General features: G+C 48.8%; 1 protein-coding gene across 23 annotated transcripts in view; it reads left to right on the top strand.

Annotated features, from left to right (window-relative positions):
- Window positions 1-21641, top strand: part of CHCHD6 (coiled-coil-helix-coiled-coil-helix domain containing 6) — a 246887-nt gene that overhangs the window by 133567 nt on the left and 91679 nt on the right. For 16 of the 23 annotated variants that reach the window (XR_013413425.1, XR_013413424.1, XR_013413428.1 and 13 more), the window contains one exon: window positions 1709-1792. Coding sequence is in view for 18 of the 23 variants with exons in the window: in XM_077990940.1 (XP_077847066.1) it covers window positions 1709-1792 (84 nt within the window). In the remaining 5 variants the exon portion in view is untranslated. Of the gene's footprint in view, window positions 1-1705; window positions 1793-21641 lie in introns of all 23 variants that reach the window. The other 7 variants (XR_013413426.1, XR_013413427.1, XM_015129933.3 and 4 more) reach the window with 1 other exon arrangement.

Genomic DNA, 21641 nt, shown 5'->3' with positions numbered 1-21641 from the left:
AGAGCTGGTGTTAGAACTTAACTCTCAGGGAGGGGTTCAGCCAGCCACCCAAGCCCACTGGCCTGGTGTGGCCCTTTCGCCTGAGTCTTTCTCCTGGTACTTTGCACTCAGGAGCACTGGTGAGTGGTCAGCTCTTATTACAAACTATCTTGCTGGTTGTTCTGCAAGGTTCTATGTCAGTAGGAGTAGCACTGCCAGGGAGATGGGCTTTCAAAAACTTGGGTTCATGTCTTACCCCATATTTTTGAGTGATTCAAACCCATGTGCTGATACCATAGTGTGGCTTAAAAGGAAAAAGCTCAGGACTTGGAAGTCATATGAACTTAGGTTCACAGTCTACCACTGGCTAGCTTATGCTCTTGGGGGTAGTGAGGATTAATTAAGTGCCATCAGGAACTTAGCGGAGAACCTGAGCACACACAGCCCTAGCACAGGGGTAGACAGCAAGCAGATGGTGTTATTCCTCCATACAGTCACAAAAGGCAGTCCTGAGCTCCCCAGGCCCCTGTGACTGTCTCCACCCTGACACTCAGTGTGGAGTTGTTCCACATTTGACCCGTGGAGGGTAGAAGCGGGCCCTGGGGCCTGGTCCTGGGAAGCCCCCGGAGACTTCGGGACGTGAGTATCCCAGTGATGGGACTTATATCCCTGCCCTGCCATGTGCTGGTGACCCTTTATGGAGGCCTGTTGAGACCCTGCCCACGTCTGTTGGGGTTTCCTTTAACCTTCTGTACAGCTATGCGTCCCTTCCAGCTTTACACATCATACCTGAGGAAGCTGGAGGTCAGGAACTTGTTCAAGGTTGCCTAGCTAGTTAAGGGTGGGCTGAGTTCAACCTGAGGTCTGCCAGGTTGCTTGCCCTGGTAAGCTGAGCCCTCAGCCTAACTGGACCTGGAGGGAGGGCCCTTGGCCCTGTGCTCCAACAGGGACTCAGCCATCCCCATCAGGCGGGTGAGGGAGCAGCACCCCTCCAGCTGACTCTGTGCCTGTCTTCCTGCAGGCATGGATCCCTGCTCCTTCCAGCTCAGAGCGTGAGGCTCTATTTGTGTGAACAGTCTCTAGCCTAAGGAGGTGCTGATGGCTAGGCATCTTCGCCCAACACTTTAGTCCTGTGTCCCATTCCTCACATAGACATCCTGCTGGCACAGGCCCTGAAAGCTTCAGGATGAGCATTCTGGTAGCCTCCGCCCAGAGGAGGTGCTGGTTCCAAGCATAAGGATACCAAGGCCAACACATAGCTGTGTGGCTCATGGCCGCACACCCAGCGGCCAGACACACCTACATTGACCAAGGTTCAGACCCCAGCTACTCTCTGAATGGCTGTGAGCTTTCGGACAGCTACTTAGGCTCCCTGTTGTCATCTGGCTTCTCACCTGTAGTGGGGGATCACGATGATCCCACCTGCCCTTTAGAAGTATGGTAAGGATCAAAGGAAACAACTGTGGGAGCACTGTGAACAGGACTCCCATAATCAATAAATGTTATTGTTTGTCTGTGAAGCGGCTATAGTAATTACCCACCTTGAAGGATTGTTGTGAAAATTAAGCACAATATATGTGAATGATCTGGCGTTTCATAAGGTTTTCAGTTCATTATTGCTACTGTTCTCATTGTGAATGTGAGCAGAAATGTCCGTCGCCTTCTCCCTGCAGCACCATTCCAGCACCATCACTGCTGGCTAACGTGGGCTTTGTTCTCTTCCAAGCAGGCCAGGGAGCTGGAGAGCAGAGAGGCAGAGCTAAGACGCCGTGACACCTTCTACAAGGAGCAGCTGGGGCGTATTGAGAGGAAGGTAAGACTCCTGCTTGGCTGTATTCCTCGGGGCCAGGTCCTAAAGGCATCTGACCAGAACACATCACCATCATAGGGGGAGAGAGGAGTCCGCAGGCCCAGTGCCCATTCGCCCAAATGTCAGTCACTCCTTGGACATGCCCTCCTGCGTTCTGCAGCAGGCACCCAAATAGAGCCTTTCAACAAGTTGCATTCATGGAGATAATTGGTTTTTAATTGTCTCCCCACTGCCCCACCTTTTTTTTGTTGAATGTGGCTGGCTCTAGAGTAGTTCAATTTTAGAAAAAAATTCACTTTCACCACAGGGCGGTGCTGAGTCCCAGTATACCTTTTCCACTTTAGTTAAGCTGCATTTGGTAAAAATAATAATAACGTGATGTCTTGCTATACAAATACATTAAAGTTGTATTATTGATTTTCTCCTGGGAGTCGGGAAGATCAAAGTGCACTACGGCTGCACACTCGCTGCTTTTCTAAAGATAAGTCTTTGAAATGAATGAGATTTAAAAATATCATCATGCCTTTTAAAAAAAAAAAAAAAAAAAAAACCCTACCACGACTCTTGAAAATTCATTTGGTAACTTGCTTATTTTTTGGTTTAATTTGTGGATCATGACAGATTTTTCAAAGAAATGGCTTAAAACGTGGGAGGGGATGGTTGGGAGGTTAAAAAAAAAATTGTTCCCCCTCATGCCTGAGACAGCATACCAAGCAACCTGAGCCATCAGCTTATTGCAGGCAAATCTTCGCAAATCATTTGTCACGGTTTGGAGCTTTGAAATTGACAGTTTGCTTGAGAGGCCTGATTTCCACAGGGGTTTCCTCCTGTGCCATGCCACAGTGGAGCCTGGCAGAAACGTGGGTTTCTGGATTTCCAGGCCATGGGGAAAAGAGGGAGGTTCTTCCATGCCCCATCATCACCTGCTTGTCCACCTTTGCCAGTGTTTAGGGGCTGGCCGGAGTTGACATGCCATGAACACAGAGTGCTGATGGTGATATCCCACAGTCTGAGGAACGGCAGTGCACCTCTGAGCCACTTTCCGAGTGGCCCTTAACAAGCAAATCTTTCACAGAGCAGCCTCATGCACAGGTTTGACTGTAGCTTATAATGACAAGGATTGTGATTTGAGATCCCAGAAAAGGGTAAAAAAAAATTCCACCAGCCATAGCTCTCATTATCACAGTTTCCCGTATGTTCATAGGCACAGGGTTTTTTTTTTTTTGTTTGTGTTTTTGTTTTTTTATTTGTGCAATTCTTTGGTCTCCTTTGTGCTCCTCATGTTTCCCTCCCTGGGCTTGGCTGCTAGAGGCATGTGTACATGTCTGTTTCGGGTGGAAGGAAAAGAGCCTCGCAGCATTTTTGCCTCTCTAAAATACGTTTTCCTCTTGTCATTCTCCTCTCTCATCTCTACCCTAGTTCTCTTCTTAGAAACCAAGTCTCTGCTTTGCTAAAGGAGAGGAAATTCTGGATGAGACTTCTTTCTCTTCATTAAATGAAGTCCAAACTCCTTACATATGCAGGTGTAGGCTTTTTAAAAATCGAGGTTTCCTAGATGATTGTGAAGAGTTATTAAATGCTTCCAGAAGGAGGTGCAAAAGCATGATCTCCTTTCTGACTCTTAAACACAGCATTTCGCTGGTGATAATAAAAAAAAGGAAAGCACCTCCAACATCTCAGGAAATGGAGATTGGTGCGGGAGATAGGAGGATTAAAGGGGAGCCAGGGGGAGAGGCAGAAAGGAGGCAGAAGAATGAGGCTTAATTGTATTAGTTTTGAAAAAGGTTTTCGATCTTCTCCGCGGATAATTTTATTCCTGTAATGGCTGGGAAGATGGAAAACACAGCATCTGACAATCTTTTTTTATTAGCTGTTGCTTTTACACGATTCCTCTTTCATTTGTTGAATACTCGCAGACCTTGACATTTCCAGCTTCTGTACACACGGCTCCAGGACTTTCCAATCATCACAGCCCTTTCCTTTTCCCCCCCATTTCCTTTAAGTTTAGAAATTGACAGTAAAAACCTGTTCGGGGGAAAGTTGGATAAGCTGCTGCATGATCCTTGACCACCCAAAACAGCTTAGAGTACAGTCCCGGGTGAGAGCAGGTTGAGATGGGGAGGCTGATGCCTGTGGCTGTTGGCCGAGTCGTGGTGTATCCAAGGGGCTGAGTGGAATCCTGCAGCCATCCACCTGTGGTAGCCGGTCAGCTTCCACCTTCTACCTGTTGAGACTGGCAGGTAAGGAAAGCCTGCACAAAATCCAGTCTCATTTTCAAGGAGGGAGAGACTTCTGGACCTTTTTGTCTGCAGTATTTATTTCCTAGATGATTATTCTTAAGCATGGAAATCCCATTTTGTAGGGCTCCTGTGCTTTATAATCTTTCTGAGTAATTGTTCTTCACAGCCACACTGCAAGATCTAAGTAAGCAATATTGTTTCCATTTCCCTATAGAAAGCAGTGAGCTGTTGACACAGACAGGGGCCTTGTGAGGGTCTCATGGCACGTGAAGAAGCAGCCTGGACATTGAATATGGTGTAACTGATGGCGTGTGGGCACCAGAGCCCATGAGCCTTGGCTCCCACACAGCAATTCAGTCAGTGTGCCTCCTTTCAGCTCGGTTTCTCCATCTGTAAAATGGAGATGCTAATGCTTTCTGCCGGTAGTTAATGGGAGGATTAAGGAAAGTAACGCCTGTAAAAGTGTTTGTGTGTGCTTGGCACCTGGCAAGTGCTGGCTCCTTCCCTGGTGCACAGCAGTACTGGGGGCTCTGTTTCATGTCACAGTGCTTCAGGTTTGGATTAATGGATGAGCATGTGTGCATGCACACGTATATGCATGCTGAGATGGATTTTTATCATTAACAGTGGCCTGACCCCAACACCTGCTCTCTGGGATGGGCAAGCCTTCTCTGTGGGCTGCATCAGACTTTTCTCTGATGGTCTTGCAGTATCCAGCAGACTGGGGCCATGCACTCCCCAGGTGTTTCCGCACATCTGACAGTGTCATAGAACAAGGTCTTGGTCCGTTTCTGTGGGCATCTTTGCACGGGACCCCTATTAACTTCAATAGGGATGGCACCATGTTTGAGAGCTCAAACAAGAGCCCCAGAGCCGGCAAATGAGACATAGGGTTTTATTTGCAGAAAAGTTACATACAGGGACAGTCCAGTGGCGGTGGGATGGACAGGAGAACCGCAAGGCCCCATGGCTGGCTGAACAAGCGAACCACTACTCCCAAAGAGCATGTAGTTTCCATAGCATTTTCACTTAGCACTCTCCCTAACAGCTTCTACCTGGCAACCTTCATTTAAACCCAGGGGTGGCCAATCTTTTGGCTTCCTTAGGCCACCCTGGAAGAATTGTCTTGGACCACATAAAATACACTAATACTAATGATGGCTGATGAGCTAAAAAAAAAAAAAAAAAATCACAAAATCTCATAATGTTTTAAGAAAGTTTATGACTTTGTGTTGGGCCACGTTCAAAGCCTTCCTTGGCTGCATGCAACCTCTGGCCTGTGGGTTGGACAAGCTTGATTTAACCCAAAACAAAGGGCCTCAATGCCCTGTACAGCTGTGTTCCATAGATTTTCACTTCACAAGGGCGGGTGATTCAGATGTTCCTTATAGATAAGGAATGGATCTCCGGGTTGGCCATTCCCAGATTCCTTAGCTCAGAGCTCCAAACACACATTCAGGTGCATCTGCCATACTGGGATATGGACCAGGAACATGAGACCCTCGACTGCCTGTGCTGGCTTGAGTCATGGCTGCTGAACCCCTTGCCATCTTAGCTGTGCTCCCCCCGCACACCTGGCTCCAGAGCCTTTGCTCAGCTGCCACTTTGTAATTTTCTGCAGGAAGCAAAAGAACCAGGAGTGGGATTCACCCACACCATGCCTGGATTCAGCTATTATGGGGCTAAGGGGGGACTTGTGCCTCTTCAGAACCAGCACACTTTATTGTCTTCTAGTAGAAACCTCGGTGCTGGGTGGCTCTGAAGGAGACCCTGAGAGCCCATGGAGTTGACCACTTGTGGCTGGCCAAGGCCTTGTCTTCTGCAGTCAACCATGGAGCTGAGTAGGGTGGTAGGGATGAGTAGGCTTTGGGGTCCAGCAGACCTCAGTTTACTTCTGCCTCAGTCATGTAAGCAGCCTTGTGACCCTGAGCATGTCATTACATTCTGTAGCCTCAGTTTCCTTATCTTTGAAATGAGGATTTAGGACTAACCTGCCAGCTATTTTGGGGTGAGTGGTAGTTTGTGTAAAGCAACCATCAGAGTACCTGACCTCAGTATCCAGTCCTCTTTCATGTTATTTCTGTCCTCTTCCTCCTCTTTAATAAATGCCCAGCCTTCATTTACTCCACATCAATTTAAGTCTGCTAAATGCCAGGCACAGAGATGGCTCAGACAGCTGTGGCTCCTGCCTTATGATACCCATAGTCAGGTTTGGGAGGGAAGGGAGATGCCGAGGATTAGGATGCCATTTGGGAGGATGCCCATATGCAGGCTTCCTGTGACTAGAGAACCTCTCAGCTCTGTAAAATGCTTCATCTCACTTTATCCAAACTCAGCATCTATGAAGTGGAGAAGGTCTTTTTCAGGGTTAGCGTCAAAAACCAAGCCAGGAAGAAAGGGAGAAATGTATTCTTCCTGGACTTTATCTCCTTTCCCCAGGATTGAAGTCTTCCTCCCTGCACCTTTCAGATGCCTCCCTGCCCTGCCTCTGAGCAGTCAGCCCTTTCCCCCATTGTATTCCCTGCTGCCAATCAAGTTTTCTTAAGAAAAGACCATCTTCTGATCCCGATAGCCCTGCAGTTTTCTCACTGACACTGCTCAATAGACATGCCTATCCTGGGCACACTGGTCTCTGCCTTGAACCTTGATGTGTAGGGAAACACAAGCTACACAACGTGTTTGGTGGAGGAATTAAATATAGGATTTCCACTTCACAAGGTCAGCAAACGTGAAAAAAGCTCATCCTCAGTAAATATCAGGAAAATGCAAATTATAACCACAACATGATACTGTTACACACTTGGAAGAATGGCCAAAGTGGAAAAGACAGACAGCTCCAAGTGCTGACAAGGATGTGGTTTAACCTAAACTCCAAGACACCATTGGTGGGGTGTAAGTTGGCGTAGCCACTGTGGAATATCGATAGCCAGCATCTTTTAAAGCTGAACTTGGGTATGCCCCAGGACCCAGCATTCTGCACCCGGTGCAGATGTGCCCCCAGGTTCACCAGAAGAGATACTGTGGAATGTCCATGGTAGTGTCATTCATGATAGTCCTGAAAATCAGGAGAGAGGCAAGTGCCAGTGGTATTCATGATAGAGCACTGCTAGCATGAAAGTGAGATGTCCACAGCTGCAGGTGCTGCTGCTGGAACTCCAGACACACTGCTGAGCAAAGGAGCCGGCTAAGGAAGAGGACCTGCAAACTGTGTGATTCCATCTACAGAAGGGGTGAAAGCAGCACAGCACATCTATGGTGTTAGCAACTGGGATAACGGTTACCCTGTGGGGGTAGCAGTGACTAGCAGGGGTCATGTGGTGGGGAGGTAAGGCTTCCTTTCATGACGTTGGTGTTAGTTACAGGTGTGTTCAGTTGCTGAGAGTTCATCTGGCTGTGCTCTCAGGAAAGAGTCAGCATGTGAGGCTTCATAAAAAGTGGGCTACAGCTGAGGAAGGCAGCCCAGCAGGGGTGTCCCATGGCCTCTGCTGCCCCTTGCTGCCAGGCACCCTCCTCGCTGGCCTGCGAGGCTCTGCTCAGGGCCTGCTTTCCAAATCTTAGGGACCTTACAGGCCTTGAACATCCTCTTCCAGGCCCTCCCAGGCCCATCTGTGTGTTTGTCTCACCTCCTTGTGCGACTGGAGGACAGACCAGTAGGGAGAGGCTACTTGCCTTACGGAGAGACACAGCCGGAATGCAGCAGGCCCGCTGCAAGCCCACATCTGTCTGCACCCGGCCCGCTGGGCTCTTGCCTCCTCTGAGTTCTGTAATTCTGAGTGCCTCCTCTTCTGACCGGGTTGCTCCATATCCATTCAGTCTAGTAGAGTTGCTAAAACCCTGTGTCAGGTGCTGTGAGACCTGGGGCATGGGCACAGGATGGGGGCTGGGTGTGGAGCTGCACCTCACTGGAGTGCCCCATAGGCACCGCAGAATCACCTGCTGCTCCATCTTCTGTCCCCTGCTGAGGCTTGGTCCCTGTGCATATTCTAGCCCTTGCCACACTCTGTTTTGTTAGCGCCTGTGGCTGTCTGCTCTGCATCTGCGAGCACAGTCCTTGCTGGTCTGATTCATCAGGTGATTCATCGCCAAGAGCTGGGGATGCGGTGTCTGGCATAGAATAGGTGCACAGTAAATGTTTGCAGGAATAAAGAAGGGAATGTGTGTGTGTGCAATCAGGAAACAGTGACGCAGTGGGGTTCCAGAGGAGGAGGGAGCCTTTGCCCAGAAGGCTTCTCGGTGGGAGCTGTGTTTGGAGGGAGCAGGATGTCAGTGGGCCGCATGCAGGGCTGGTCGTGGAGAAACTGGGGCTTCTGGCTGGAGAGCTTGGCCCCAGCGAGGTGCTCTGTGGGAAGGGAGGCCACAGGTGGTGCAGCTGGGAAAACAGGCTGGCCTGAGAAAGAATAATGGTGCCATTAAGAGAAAGAGAAAATTTAGGTGAGCCACTACACTTGGAGAAGGTTGTGAGTTTAATTCTAGGCATGCACTTATGAGGCAGAGATGACCAGCAGATGATTGAGAAGTATCAGACAGGGAGTTCTGTGTCCTACAGAATGACAGTCACAATAATTTTGTGAGCATATGCTATGTGCCAGGCCGTCTTACACAAGTCATCGTGAATCCTTGTGGCAACCCTGTAAGGTAAATTATATTACACATGTTCTACAAATGCAAAAGCTGGGAAGCAGGCTGAAGCAGCTGCCAGAAGCCGTGCACGTGGCTGATAGATGAAGTCAGATCCACGAGGCTCCAGAGCCCGCTCTTCCACCGCCACACACTGCCTCCCACCGCCTCCCGCATCAGTGAGTGGAGAAGAGTCCAGGAAGAATGTGGTTGGCAGTGCCAAATGCTGCCTGTCAGAGACACTGAGGACAAAGTGAGGCCTCGCTTGTACTGGCGTGAAGGCCCTGTGAGCTGTGTCAAGGGCGCACGTCCTGCATCGTCATGGAGACTGAAGCTGGATTCCATGTAGGGTTCAGGTTTCTGGCACTGGAGAAGGAGGAGGTCTCCAGACACTTGCTCAGTGAGGGGTGTGTCTCGTTGGTAGAGCCGCCACCTGCCTGCGGTCGCTCTGATGTGGCCAGCAGGTACTTCTGCGAGTGAGAGAGGCCTACACTTTGTCAGGCCCAGAGTCTGCACCAGAGATTCAGAGCAGGGCCCCCTACAGTGAGGATGTGAGTGTGAGAGGCCTATGGAGAGAAGCTGCCAGAGCCTGGGGATTCAGAGGGAACTGCTAACAATGACCTGAAAACAATACAGCAGGAAAGCTTCCCTGGGGGAAGAGGCCCACCTCCCACCGTCATGGGGAGCACTCTTTAACCTGCTGAGTGAGGGATCTGAGCCCAAGGGACTTTTGAAGAGTTTTGAATCAGAAAGTTTTTCATAAGGTTAGGCTAGAGAAGGGTACCGCCAACTGGTTAGCCCATTAACACCTTTTTTTAGTAATGGTACTGCCATAAAAGTTAATAATGGTACCACCACCTCCTTCTCCACCATCACCATCTCTTCCTCCACCACCATCACCTCCTCCTCCTCCACCACCATCACCACCTCCCCCTCCTCAACCATTACCACCTCCCCCTCCTCAACCATCACCACCTCCTCCTCCACCACCATCACCACCTCCCCTTCCCCCTCCACCATCACCACCTCCCCCTCCTCCACCATCATCACCTCCTCCTCCTCAACCACCACCACCTCCTCCTCCATCACCACCTCCCCCTTCTCCACCATCACCACCTCCTCCTCCACCACCACCACCACCTCCACCTCCACCATCACCACCTCCCCTCCACCATCACCACCTCCTCCACCTCCATCACCACCTCCTTCATCCCCATCACCACCTCCTTCACCACCATCACCTCCTTCTCCTCCTCCTCTTCCACCATCACCTCCTCCTCCTCCACCATCACCACCTCCTCCACCAGCACCCCCATCACCACCTCCTTCACCACCATCACCTCCTCCCCCTCCACCATCACCACCTCCCCCTCATCCATCATCACCTCCTCCTCCACCATCACCTCCTTCTCCTCCATCTCCACCATCACCTCCTCCACCATCACCACCTCCTCCATCATCACCCCCTTCTCCTCCACTTCCACCACCACCTCTTTCACTTCCACGACCACCTCCTCCACCATGACCACTACCACCTCCTCCTCCTCCACTACCACCACCTCATCCTCCTCCTCCACCACCACCACCTCATCCTCCTCTGCCACCTCCACCTCCACCACATCCTTCTCCCCCTCCTCCTCCTTCATCACCACCTCCACCATCACTACTACACCACCACCTCATCCTCCTCCTCCTCTTCCTGCTCCTCCTCCACCACCTCCACCATCATCACTGCCACCACCACCACCTCCACCACCACCACCAGCTGCACCATCACCACCTTGTTCTCCACCATCACCACCTCATTCTCCACCATCACCTCCTCTTCCACCTCCACCACGTCCTTCTCCTCCTCCACCTCCACCTCCACCACCATCACCTTTTCCTCCTCCTCCTCCACCACCTCCTCCTCCACCACCACCACCTCCTCCACCACCACCATCACCTCCTCCTCCACCACCATCACCTCCTACTCTACCACCATCACCTCCTCCTCCTCCACCATGACCTCCTCTTCCTACACCACCACCATCACCTCCTCCTCCACCACCACCATCACCTCGTCCTCCACCATCATCTCCTCCTCCTCCTCCACCATCATCTCCTCCTCCTCCTCCACCATCACCTCTTCCTCCTCCTCCACCATCATCTCCTCCTCCACCTCCACCGCCACCTCCATTGCCACCTCCATTGCCACCTCCATCATCACTACTACCACCACCACCTTCTCTTCCTCCACCACCTCCACCACCACTACCTCCTACTTCATCACTACCTCCTCCTCCTCCTTTTCCACCACCTCCACTTCTTCTCCTCCTCCTCTACCACCACCTCCATTTCCACCAACTCTACCTTGACATCTACGTTCAATTTTACCTCCTCTACTTGCAACCACCTCCATTACCAACTACACCTCTACCACTTCCACCTCTACCAACTGCTCTACCAAGCCCACTTCTGCCCCCACCACCATCACCACCACCATCTCTGTCATCATCTCCACCTCTGCAGCCTCCACCACCACCACCAGCACCGCCACCTCTACCCTCCACCACCAGCTTCGTTTCCAGTACCTACACTTTAACCCACTCCATCACCAACTTCGCCTTCACCACCACCACCACCACCACCATCTCCACCATCCTCCATAACCTCCTCCTCCACGTTCACCTGCACTTCTGCAACCTCTGCTTCTCCCTCTTCCTCCACCACCTCCACACCTTCACTGCCACCACCATTTTGATTGCTGCTGCCCCCTCTCCCACCACTACTACTATTATCACCTCCCTCACTGCCCCCACTTCCATTACCACCACATATTACCCTCTTCCCTGAGTCTACTCTGCGTACTGCTTCTGGTATGTTTGCCAAAAATGTTTTTCTTTACCTCAGTCTCATCTCCTACTTTGCAGAAATCCTCTCATATGTCACACTAATCTCTGAGGTGAGGGGAAACAGAAACTGCAACCGCTCTTGCACACTAGAGAGGCTGTGGCCCTCCTGGGCCTTGCAGCCAGGCTTCTCTGGGGTAGATGTCTGAGCCAGGAACCCTGCTGAACTGGCTGCACACCTGCACTTTGCTAAGTACAGTGCCCAAGACCTGCCAGTTAGGTTTCCTGATGGTGGGGTTGGGGAGTGTGGTGAGAATCACAATGAAAATGAGGACACTGAGAGGTTAACAGTTGGCCTGAGCTGTTCAACCTCAGAGCCAAGATTTAATCAGGGCTTTCAGACTCTACTTCTGTAAAATAGGAATCATAGTAGTTCTGATCTCCTAGGGTGGTTTTGAGAATTAAATGAATTAATACAATATTGCTAACAGACTATACCTCTCTGTCTCCAAAGCTGGTTTTCTTGGTGCCCAGTAGTTAACATTTATTGAGTGGTCCCACTTGCAAAGCAGTAGTCAAGCACTTCACCTGCACTGACTCCTTTGACCTTCACAGTGACCCAGTGAGCTGATTGATAACAGTAATCACTGACTTTGCCTGACTCTTTGCTGCAAAAGTGCCTGATGCGTTCTGAGTATGTCACAGGTACTAATTTGTTACAGCCTTGAACAAGCCTGTGAGGAAGGGACTCCTGTCATTCCCATTTTACAGATAAAAGAAACAGGTTTGGAAATCTGTACCAGTTGTCACATGAATGATTTGGGACTGTAGGGAGCAGTCAGAATTTGCTGCCCGTAGACCTTGGCAGGCTAAATTCAGGGGATCACTTATTCACCAGTTGACTGTACTGGGCCAGCCACTCAGAGGATTGTTTGAGTCTGTATTAAATCACCTACAAGGATCTTTACCCTAAGTGGAACAGTACGCCGAGCCTTTCTTTCCCTGTCCCCCAGACTTTTTGCCATATTTGCTCATCTCTCTGCCTTTTTTCTTTTGTTCTTAAGTACTTTCAAGCAAACCCCAGTGACCATGAAGTTTCCCCCTACATACTTCAATATGCATCTCTAAAAACTGTGGGCATTTTCTTACATAACTACAATGTTATTTTCTTGCCTCAGAGAATTGACATTAGTTTCTCTGATTTTCTCAAAAATATTATCTTCCAGGAGTTTTGTTTTTTTGTTTTTGGTGTAAGTCAGGATCCACCAGAGCCACCGTGCTGCAGTGAGTTCTTAGGCATTTTGCCTGTCGTCTCCTACAGCAGACCCCAGCCTGGGTTTCATGCCAGTGCCTTGTTGCATACACTTAGGTTCTTATTCTCCTGTTCTCTTTCCCTGGTCCAGAGAAGTAAAGGTCAGTGCTGCAGGAAAAGCCAAATATATACCTTTTAGGAGAGGTGAAATTGTCATGCAAGGCCAAGGGGTAATCTCATGGTTAAGTTGATGTTCACCACTGCTGATTTATGTCATTTCCTCCATTATTGTTGCTGGGGTCCTTTTAAGCACAGGCTGAATCAGTACCTCATCTTGAAGTGATTCCTACACCATAGCTGGCAGCAGCTACATGAATATGCAGCATTTCCTGCTCCAGTGTTATTGTATGTTGGTTTTTTCCCCTAGCACATTAAGCCTGCTAAATAGGTACTTAAGGGTTGAAGAGCCAGAAGTGCCTGTCCATCATGTGTGTGGGTTACCACCTATCCCTGCTGGAAAACACTGTTAAACAGATAATTTTAATGAAATGGGTACTCTAAGGCCTTTTCCTTTCCTTTCCTTTCTCAGCTCTTCCCTGTCCAGCCTTGATCAGCTCGTTTGACCAGGAGAACCCCCTTGGTATTTTTCTTTGCCCCTTGGCCCTTGGGGATGGGGGCATGCTGAGAAAGGCAATCTGATATTAGCCATTGGCCTCTGCTGGGGCTGGCTATAAAACAGATGCTTGTGCCACCCCCACTCCACTGATGACTGAGTCCTGCCCACATCATTGAGCTAATGTCTCCCATGCTGTCTCTGTCCTCCCTCCATGATGGTGGCTCCTTGCTAATCTCTCATTTGAACTGAAGCTAAAACCTCCTCCACCTATGATCTGGCATCCACCTGTTGCAGGAAGACTCTATCTAGAGTTCATCAGTGGCTCTCACTGCATTCAGGAGAGAGCTGAGATTCCTTAGCTCTGCCTGCAGGGCTCTGTGATCTGGGCCCTGCCTGTGGCTCCAGGCCCTATTCCAGTCACACCTGTCCAGCAGCAGCATCTGTCCCTGGAGAGTAAGGTCACCTGGCAAGCCCTGCCTACCTTGGAAGCCTTTTCTGATCACTTCCCATCGCCCCTTCTTTGTAAGGCTGCCACATGTGGTGGCATAACCTAACTCACTTTCCCCCTACAGAGTCCAGTTCAGGTCCTGGTCAACACCTGACAAACATACAGCAACTCTGCAGTCAGGACAGATTGCATCAGAGACCAGCCAGTGGCAGAGCCTGGGCTGAGGTGGATGGATGTAGATGGAGCTCCTCTCTGAGTGTAACTGAGTGTTGCTTGGTGCCAGCAGGGGAGCCAGACCCTCTCAATCCTAAAAACTCTGCCCTGGTACTTGTGTCGTGGGAATTACCCAACCATCTGCTTGGAGCTTACCCAGCAATGGGGCAGCATTGCTTTTTTGGAAAAAAAAAAAAAAAACTGCTTAACTTGTCTTAGGTAACACATGTTCATGTAGGGAAAAAAAAAAAACAAAGAATGCAGATAATCCCGAAGAATAGGATGAAATTGACCAAATCAGTTCACCTAGAGAGGTAACCATTGTAAATCTCTTGGTGTATACATGCCTAGACTGGCTTCTGCTGTGGTAATATTTGTAATGTTGTGATATTTGCAAAAATGGAATTGTAACCATACATGCCATTTGGTAACCTTTTAAAAACGCAGTCTGTTTTGAACCCTCTTTCCACATCAAATCTATGTGGATGTACCATAATTTGCTCCACCAGTCCCCTATAATTGTGCTGTTAAGTTACTTTAGGCTTTTCCTATTAGGAAAAAACCAGATTACTTTGAAAAACTTTCTAGCTGCCTGAACTTGTTTTCTTAAGAGAAATAGATGAAGAATTGTGGTTACTAGGCTGTAGATCCTGCACATCATAAGGCTTTTGGTTGCCAGATTGCCTTGCATAGGGGCTGTAGCAGCTCTCACTCCACCAGTGGCATGTGACAGTGCCAGTCTCGCGAGCTTTCATCAGCATTGGGTTGTTTCCTTTTCACTTTTTAAGTTAATTACTCGTATAATGCACATTTCCAAAAAGTTAAAAAAACACTGTGAAAGCATGCAAAGTATGGCTCCCAATCTCCAGAACTAACTACTGGTGTGTATTCTTCCGTACATTTTTAAGTAACATTATTTGTGTAAATAATACAAACATAGTTTGTTTTAACAAATAGGCTCACAGTTTATTATTTCATAGGTTAGTTTTGTAACTTGCACACAACAGTACATCTGGGACAATTTTGCATATCAAGTCTCTTTGCACACCAGTCTCCTTTTTTTTTTTTTTTTGATGACTGTGTGATAGGGATTACCATTATTTAATCATTTCCTGTGGATGGACATTTATGATTATTTTTATCTTTTACAATTAATTTCAATGGATACATCCAAACTTCTCTTCAAAAATATGTACCAACAAAAAGTGTTTCGGAGTTCCTTGACCCACACCTATACCATCACAGCATGGTGATGGCACAAAATTTTGCATATAATTATTAATATGGCTGAGCATCTTTTCATAAGTTTATTGGGCCTTCATATTTCTTCTTTTGAGACTTGCCTCTAAATATCATTTGGCTAGTTTTCTGTTAGGCAGTTTGTCTTTTTCTAATTAATTTATAGGACTTCTTTATATAATGTGAATTATTAACCTCTAGTTATTTATTGTTACTCTGTTTTCCTGATCTGTTGGTTTAATTTTATAGATACTACTTTCGGCATTTAGATATTTAAAATCTGTGTAATTTATTATAATTTAAAAGCTGCCCCTTCCCTATTTTCGTCATTTTTTTAAGTTTGTCAATTTGATGGACAAAAAATTGTGTTTTGGATCTGTACTTATTTATTACTAATAAAGCAATTATTACTAATAAATGCTTTCTGAAATCCTGTTTTATTCATTCTAATCATTGTTGGAATATCCCCTGTTAGAAGGCACTTTCAAGATGTTTTCTGGTTGTCTTCCCAGCTGGCGATGGCTTAGCTGCTGACTAGAAGCTCCCAGGTTGGAAAAGCATGGGCTTTGGGTTCATCCCTGGGTCAGACTCCTGTCATCAGCACTTGCTAACTGCATTAGTTAACTTTCCTGAGCCTCAATTCCTCATTTTTAATGGACCTTACTGGAGTGTTGCTAAGGGTTCCCTGAGATAATATATGAACATGGCTACTAGAATGTATAGAGAGATACTCAGTCACTTCTTCCTGCTGAGGTGGTTTCTCTCATTAGTGGACACTCATAGTTGTTCTTTATGTTGGATTAAGCTCCGTGTTCCAGTATAAAATTAGGACCCGTTGCTTCTACTCCCACCCCGCGGAGTCACTGTGGCTGTTACAGAGCCACACAGCACCTACCTGCAGCCTCCTGTATGTGTGGAGGTTGAGGAGTTAAGGGCTGACTTCGGTTTTTTTCCCCTAAACCGTTCTCCCAGTTCTTTCAGGCACTCTTGGCAAGAAGTTATCTGATACTTCTTTTGGTTTTGTCTCCATCCTTCACGTCCTGGTGCCTGGGTAGGGTTGGATGGCGCTGTGCTGTGCCTGCTTGTGAGGGGCTGTCTTCCACAGCACATCCTGGGGCTTCCAGTCCTCAGCACAGCTCCCTCGGGCCACCTTAGTATGCACACTGGGAAGCCACACTCCCACATTCTGCATATGGCTAGTGTTTTTGGACTTCAGCACAGGGACTTCACAATGCCTGTTAATTTTCATCTCTTAGAATAGATAAAAGGTGACGACATAGGTCTGGCCTGACCTGTTCTCCAGCAGCCTGGGCTGGGCTGGCTTCTGGGGGCTGCATTTCTGGACCATAAAGTTCTGCCAGGGATCTATGTCCAGTTCACCAATCTGTAGTTTGCAAAGCATCTGCCTTCTCTCCCCTTTGCTGAATTGGGCATTGTCTTGTCTTGGGCATCTTCCCATTTTGTCTGAATTCTCGAGAGTGCCTGCAGCGAGCAAGTCTCTTTAGTGAGTGAATTCTGCGCTGAGCTGTGATTCATCTGGGTCAGGAGATTTGGATTCATTTAGTGTGACTAGATGTTCTCTCACAATCTCTTCCCTGACATGCGTTCCAATTCCCTCATATCAGCATTTGATTCACCCTTTTCAGTCTGAAGATTGTTCTCCTTGATAGAAAATGGGAGTTTAGTAGCTCTTTCTCTCTATCATCTGTTAACTGAACACCTTTCACCCCAATATGGGCCTATCCCTTCTTCTTTCTATCACTCCTAATCCAATTTTAAAAGCCCTTTCTTGGTCCTTAACGTTTTCCAAAAGGATCAGCATGTCTGCGCCTCAGCTCTCCTGACCCCATTCTTATAGGCCTGGGCCACTCGGTCTTGTTCCTGGTTGGTTCCCTGCCCTTCCTGCACTGTTAGGCGTGGGTGCTTCTGCGAAAGCTTCCTCCATAGCGACATTGAGGCCCTTAGGTCAGGGATTCTCAGGGGTTTCATTCCTAGAAGCACATGATAGAAACCACCTCTGTGTTCATCAAATTGTAGGTCTCCCTCTCCCCAGGATGACGTGTTCCTTCAGGAGAGCTCTGTCCCCACCCTATGAGTAACGAGCCTGGCAAGGTCATGATTTTTAGGCTCGTTGGAGTTGAGGACAGCTTATGCTCTTCCCCGTTTTTGTTTTGTTTTGTTTTTGAGACAGAGTCTTGCTCTGTCGCCCAGGCTGGAGTGCAGTGGCATGATCTTGGCTCACTGCAACCTCTGCCTCCCAGGTTCAGCCATTCTCCTGCCTCAATCTCCCGAGTAGCTGGGACTACAGACACGTGCCACCACACCTGGCTAATGTTTCGTATTTTTAGTAGAGATGGGGTTTCACCGTGTTAGCCAGGATGTTCTCAATCTCCTGACCTCATGATCCGCCTGCCTCGGCCTGCCAAAGTGCTGGGATTACAGGCCTGAACCACCGTGCCCGGCCTCCTCTTCCCCTTTTAAAGATCATCCATCATTGTATTTCTCAGAAATTTATTTTTAAAGACTCTTATCTCTCTTATGTCTTCCCCTTACGGTATGGTGGCTCTCAACCAGAGATGCTTTTGCCTTTCAAGGGCCATTTGGCAACATCTGGAGGCATATTTGGTTGTCATGACTGAGGGAAGGATGCTTTTGACATCTATCTACTGAGTAAGGGCCTGGGATGCAGCTCTATACCCTACAGTGCCCAGGACAGCCCCTCACAGCAAGGAATTAGCACAAAATGTTGACAGTGCCAGGTACCGTGTGGCAGCAGCCTATAGACTCAGCTTCTTGGGAGGCTGACATGGGAGGATTGCTTAAGCCCAGGTGTTTGAGTCTAGCCTGAGCAACATTGTGAGACTCCGCTCTATTTTTTTATAAGTGCCAAGATTAAGAGATCCTGTTTGGGCCAACTTTGTATGCCTCATAATCACCTGAAGTGCTCGCTAAAAATTGCAGATTTCCACCGCAGAGTCCTAGTCTAGGATCGGGCTCAAGAATCTGCATTTGGATGAGCATGCACAGGTAATGCGTACATGGACAGTTTAGGGCTCACCTTCAAGAAACACTGTTTAGAATCTTAGGTTAGAAGCGGCATTCCTTGCACTCTTTCTTCCGGGCGTGAGGGCTCCACAGGCTCCAGGCATAGAACCTTCCTTGCCTGAGCTGCCAGGAGCACTGAATTCACAGGCTTGCTCTCTCCTGGGCTGGTCTCAGCTCCTGCACCTTGCTTCCCTGGAGAGCCCCGGTTTTCATCCCTATCTTTTAGAACCAAGGGGCAAAACAGGATGTTCTCCAGGCAAGTAACAGTTGAGGACCCTGCCCTGCTGCTCCTTCCCTGGGCTGTGGTCTGCGGAGGCAGGGACACTGCTGATTTCCCCCGTTTCTCACTGCAGTTTTTCTCTGCTGTGGTCTAAGGCAAGTTGTGTTTACGCAAGTTTCAGAGTCTCAACACAGGAATGTACTTTTTTAACAGGGGCTACTGTCCCTCTACCTTCTGGTCAGCACTGTGCAAAATATCTAGAGTCCTGGGACAGCTGCTCTTGCTACTTCCTTGAACACGGCTGGTTGTAAATATCCACCGTCATGTGAACACTTGTATGTTTCCAGTAGGCATTCCTCATCACATCGAACATCCTGGTTTGCAAAGTGTTTTAGTATATTCAAAGAATAAGTGGAGGCCATGTAAGCCCCTCATCTCTCTAGAAGAGAAATAGTGATAGTGCTGGAGCTGGGAAAAGACCATAGGCCTATTTGCTCTTCCTGTGCTGCCTGAATGAGACCTGGTGGTTGCTCAAGTGCAGTGAGTAGAAGGTTTGTCTTTTTTTCCCCCTTTCTCCTGAAGCTCTCTCTCCCTGCCTTGCTTTATTTGTTCATTCTTTCAAGTCCATTATTCAGTGCACGCCTCACCAATATCACCAGTGGTGTTGGCAGAGTAAGAGCTGAGGAGGGAAGACTTCATTGTCTGAGGTCAGAAATACTCCAAGTGCATGAGTTTCCTGTCCTCCCCTATGGCTGTTGATTCAGGATGTGAGATGCCAGTTCAGCTAAGGTTGGTTCGGGTTGGTCAGCCAAAGGAAACTAATCCACAGGGCTGGGGCTGGCTGGAGTGCCGTGATAAGAACTTCTGCAGCTTCTGTGGCCTCTGCAGCACCTGCCAGGCATCTCCACTGAGCAGGCAGGATGGCTTCTCCCAGAGGTCTGTGGCCTTGACATTCTCTTCCACCTGCATGCAGGGACCAGCCATGGCTCCCTTTTGTTGAGTGCTTATGTACCAGGCACTTCACCAGGGGCTTTATCTCTTGTCACACACAGGTCTAGTAATTAGATGCAGGTATTCCCGCTGTACCAATGGGAACCTGGGCCTCAGAGAGTATGTAGCTTGCTCAAGGCCACACAGCTTGGTAGAAGCGGGATTTAAACCTGAGGTAGGCTGGCTTCACATCTCTACCCTTGCCTCCATTGTTGAACCTGTGATTTGTCTTTTGAAAGGGTGGGAAGATTTCCTTTCAGAAATGGAGATGGCACCTGCCCCACAGAACCCAGCTCGCTGCTCTGATGGCTCTGGATCCCGGGCCAGGTCGGGTCCCCTCCAGATAGTCTGCTTCCATGTCACTTACGAAGTGCCATCCCAGGAACTCATGACACCTCAGGACTGTCCTTCTCAAGGCTGCTCATGGAATTCAGCTCCTCTGTGTGCCTTACCACTTACTCTAGGTGTAACACCAGGTGTTTAAAAAGTGTTTCCTTTCAGCCGTGTTCCTGCTCTCAGGACCAGTTAAAAGTGTTCATAGTAAAGTATAACCTGAAAGATGCCTTAGGAATAAGAGTGGAGCCATTAATTTAGGAGGAGAACATTGCACGTGCCAGTGTGGAGAGCACAGGCCAGACTAGATGGAGCTGGCCAATGTCCGGGCAGAGAGAGGGCACAGGCAGCTGAGCCCGTCAGGATGTGTACCGTGTAGCCGTGGGACAGCACTCATCAGGGCAGCTCTGTCTGGAGGGCTCCTCATCACCTGAGGCTGCAGGTGCTCTGTAGAAACCATCGTCTTCCCCTGGAAACATGCAATGAGTGGTACCCTTTCACTACCACAGCAGAAGACTTATGGTCTGCTGGGCTCCTTCCTCTCCCTTTCCTTATATTCATTCCATTCCCGTGCTTCCTAAATATTTACAAACTGTTTCTCCTCTCCATCCATACTGCCCCATCATCTGTTACCTGAACCTTTGTGGTCTCCTTGCCTTGAGTCCCACAGCCTCGATAAGTCCATATTTCTCATTACCACACAAAAAAGCCTGCCAGTTCCCTGCTCAGAAGGATGGTCCCCATCCTTATGGTCTGTCCTTCACAGTCCTGGGTGTCCCAGCCCCTCCTGGCTGTTTGCCTGCAGCTCCCCCGGCCCCACCTCACATGCTCCCACCAGCAGAATGGACCTGCTTCTGCTTTGGGGTGCACTTGGTACACCTTCAGGTCTCTGTGTACTTCTGGGACCTTGTATTAAGTGTGTTCTCCCTACCCTGTCTGACCAGTGTCCCCCTTAAGACTCAGCCTAACCATTGCCTCCTCCAGGAAGCCTCTCTGGATCCCACTGGCCAGAGCTCAGTGTTTCCTAGCCCCTGTGTTGGCTGCTCCATCGTGAGACTGGTGTGACTCTTGCCTTAATCTGAACCCTCCAGGCTAAGGGTGATTCTTCCTCATCACAACACCAGAATCCAGAGCAGGAAAAGGGAAGAAGGGTGCCCTGTGGGGAAGTACCCACCCTGCATGGGTCCTGGGGAACCCGTGGCCTGTGTGCCTGTCCAGCAGGGTACTGGCCACCACAGGCTATGCCAGGGAAAGGGCTGCCTGCCTTCTGAAGAGCAGAGACTCAGGCCTGTCAGTGGACACCTGGTACTGTTGGGGAGCACATGGAAAGCTGGCATGTGGAGCCTCTAGCTGGCAGGTGCTGGTGCATTGCTCTTGTGCTACAGTGATGCAGTGGCACCTAAAAGCCATGGGAGAGCTTCCCTCAGAAATTTGGAACACCAGGGGCAGAGGAGAAAGAGCTGGAGAGAAGTGGGCTCAAGTTTTGTAGTATTTTAATGAAAGACCACCAAGGTTTCTGGTGAAGTTTCTTGATGGCATCATACTTCATGCAGTTTTAAATATACCAGGCAGTTTGGAGGTGCATCAGCATCCTTAGAATCCTACAGTCCCAGGGTTTGGACTCTAACCTGGGGAGATTAAGGTATTTTCCCAGGTTATATGCTGTGTTAAAGGGCTTCTAACAAACAATGCACTGTATTTTTGTTTTTTATTGAAGTGATTTGAAATATCAGAAAAATCACATCCTGTCACATGTTCTCCCTCAGGAATATCGCCATGAAAACCTGTAATGTCCTGTGCTTTCTGCT

This window comes from Macaca mulatta, chromosome 2 (genome assembly GCF_049350105.2).
Source record: "Macaca mulatta isolate MMU2019108-1 chromosome 2, T2T-MMU8v2.0, whole genome shotgun sequence".
In the NCBI taxonomy this organism is placed as follows: Eukaryota; Metazoa; Chordata; class Mammalia; order Primates; family Cercopithecidae; genus Macaca; species Macaca mulatta.
This window is presented reverse-complemented; position numbering and strand designations above follow the sequence as displayed.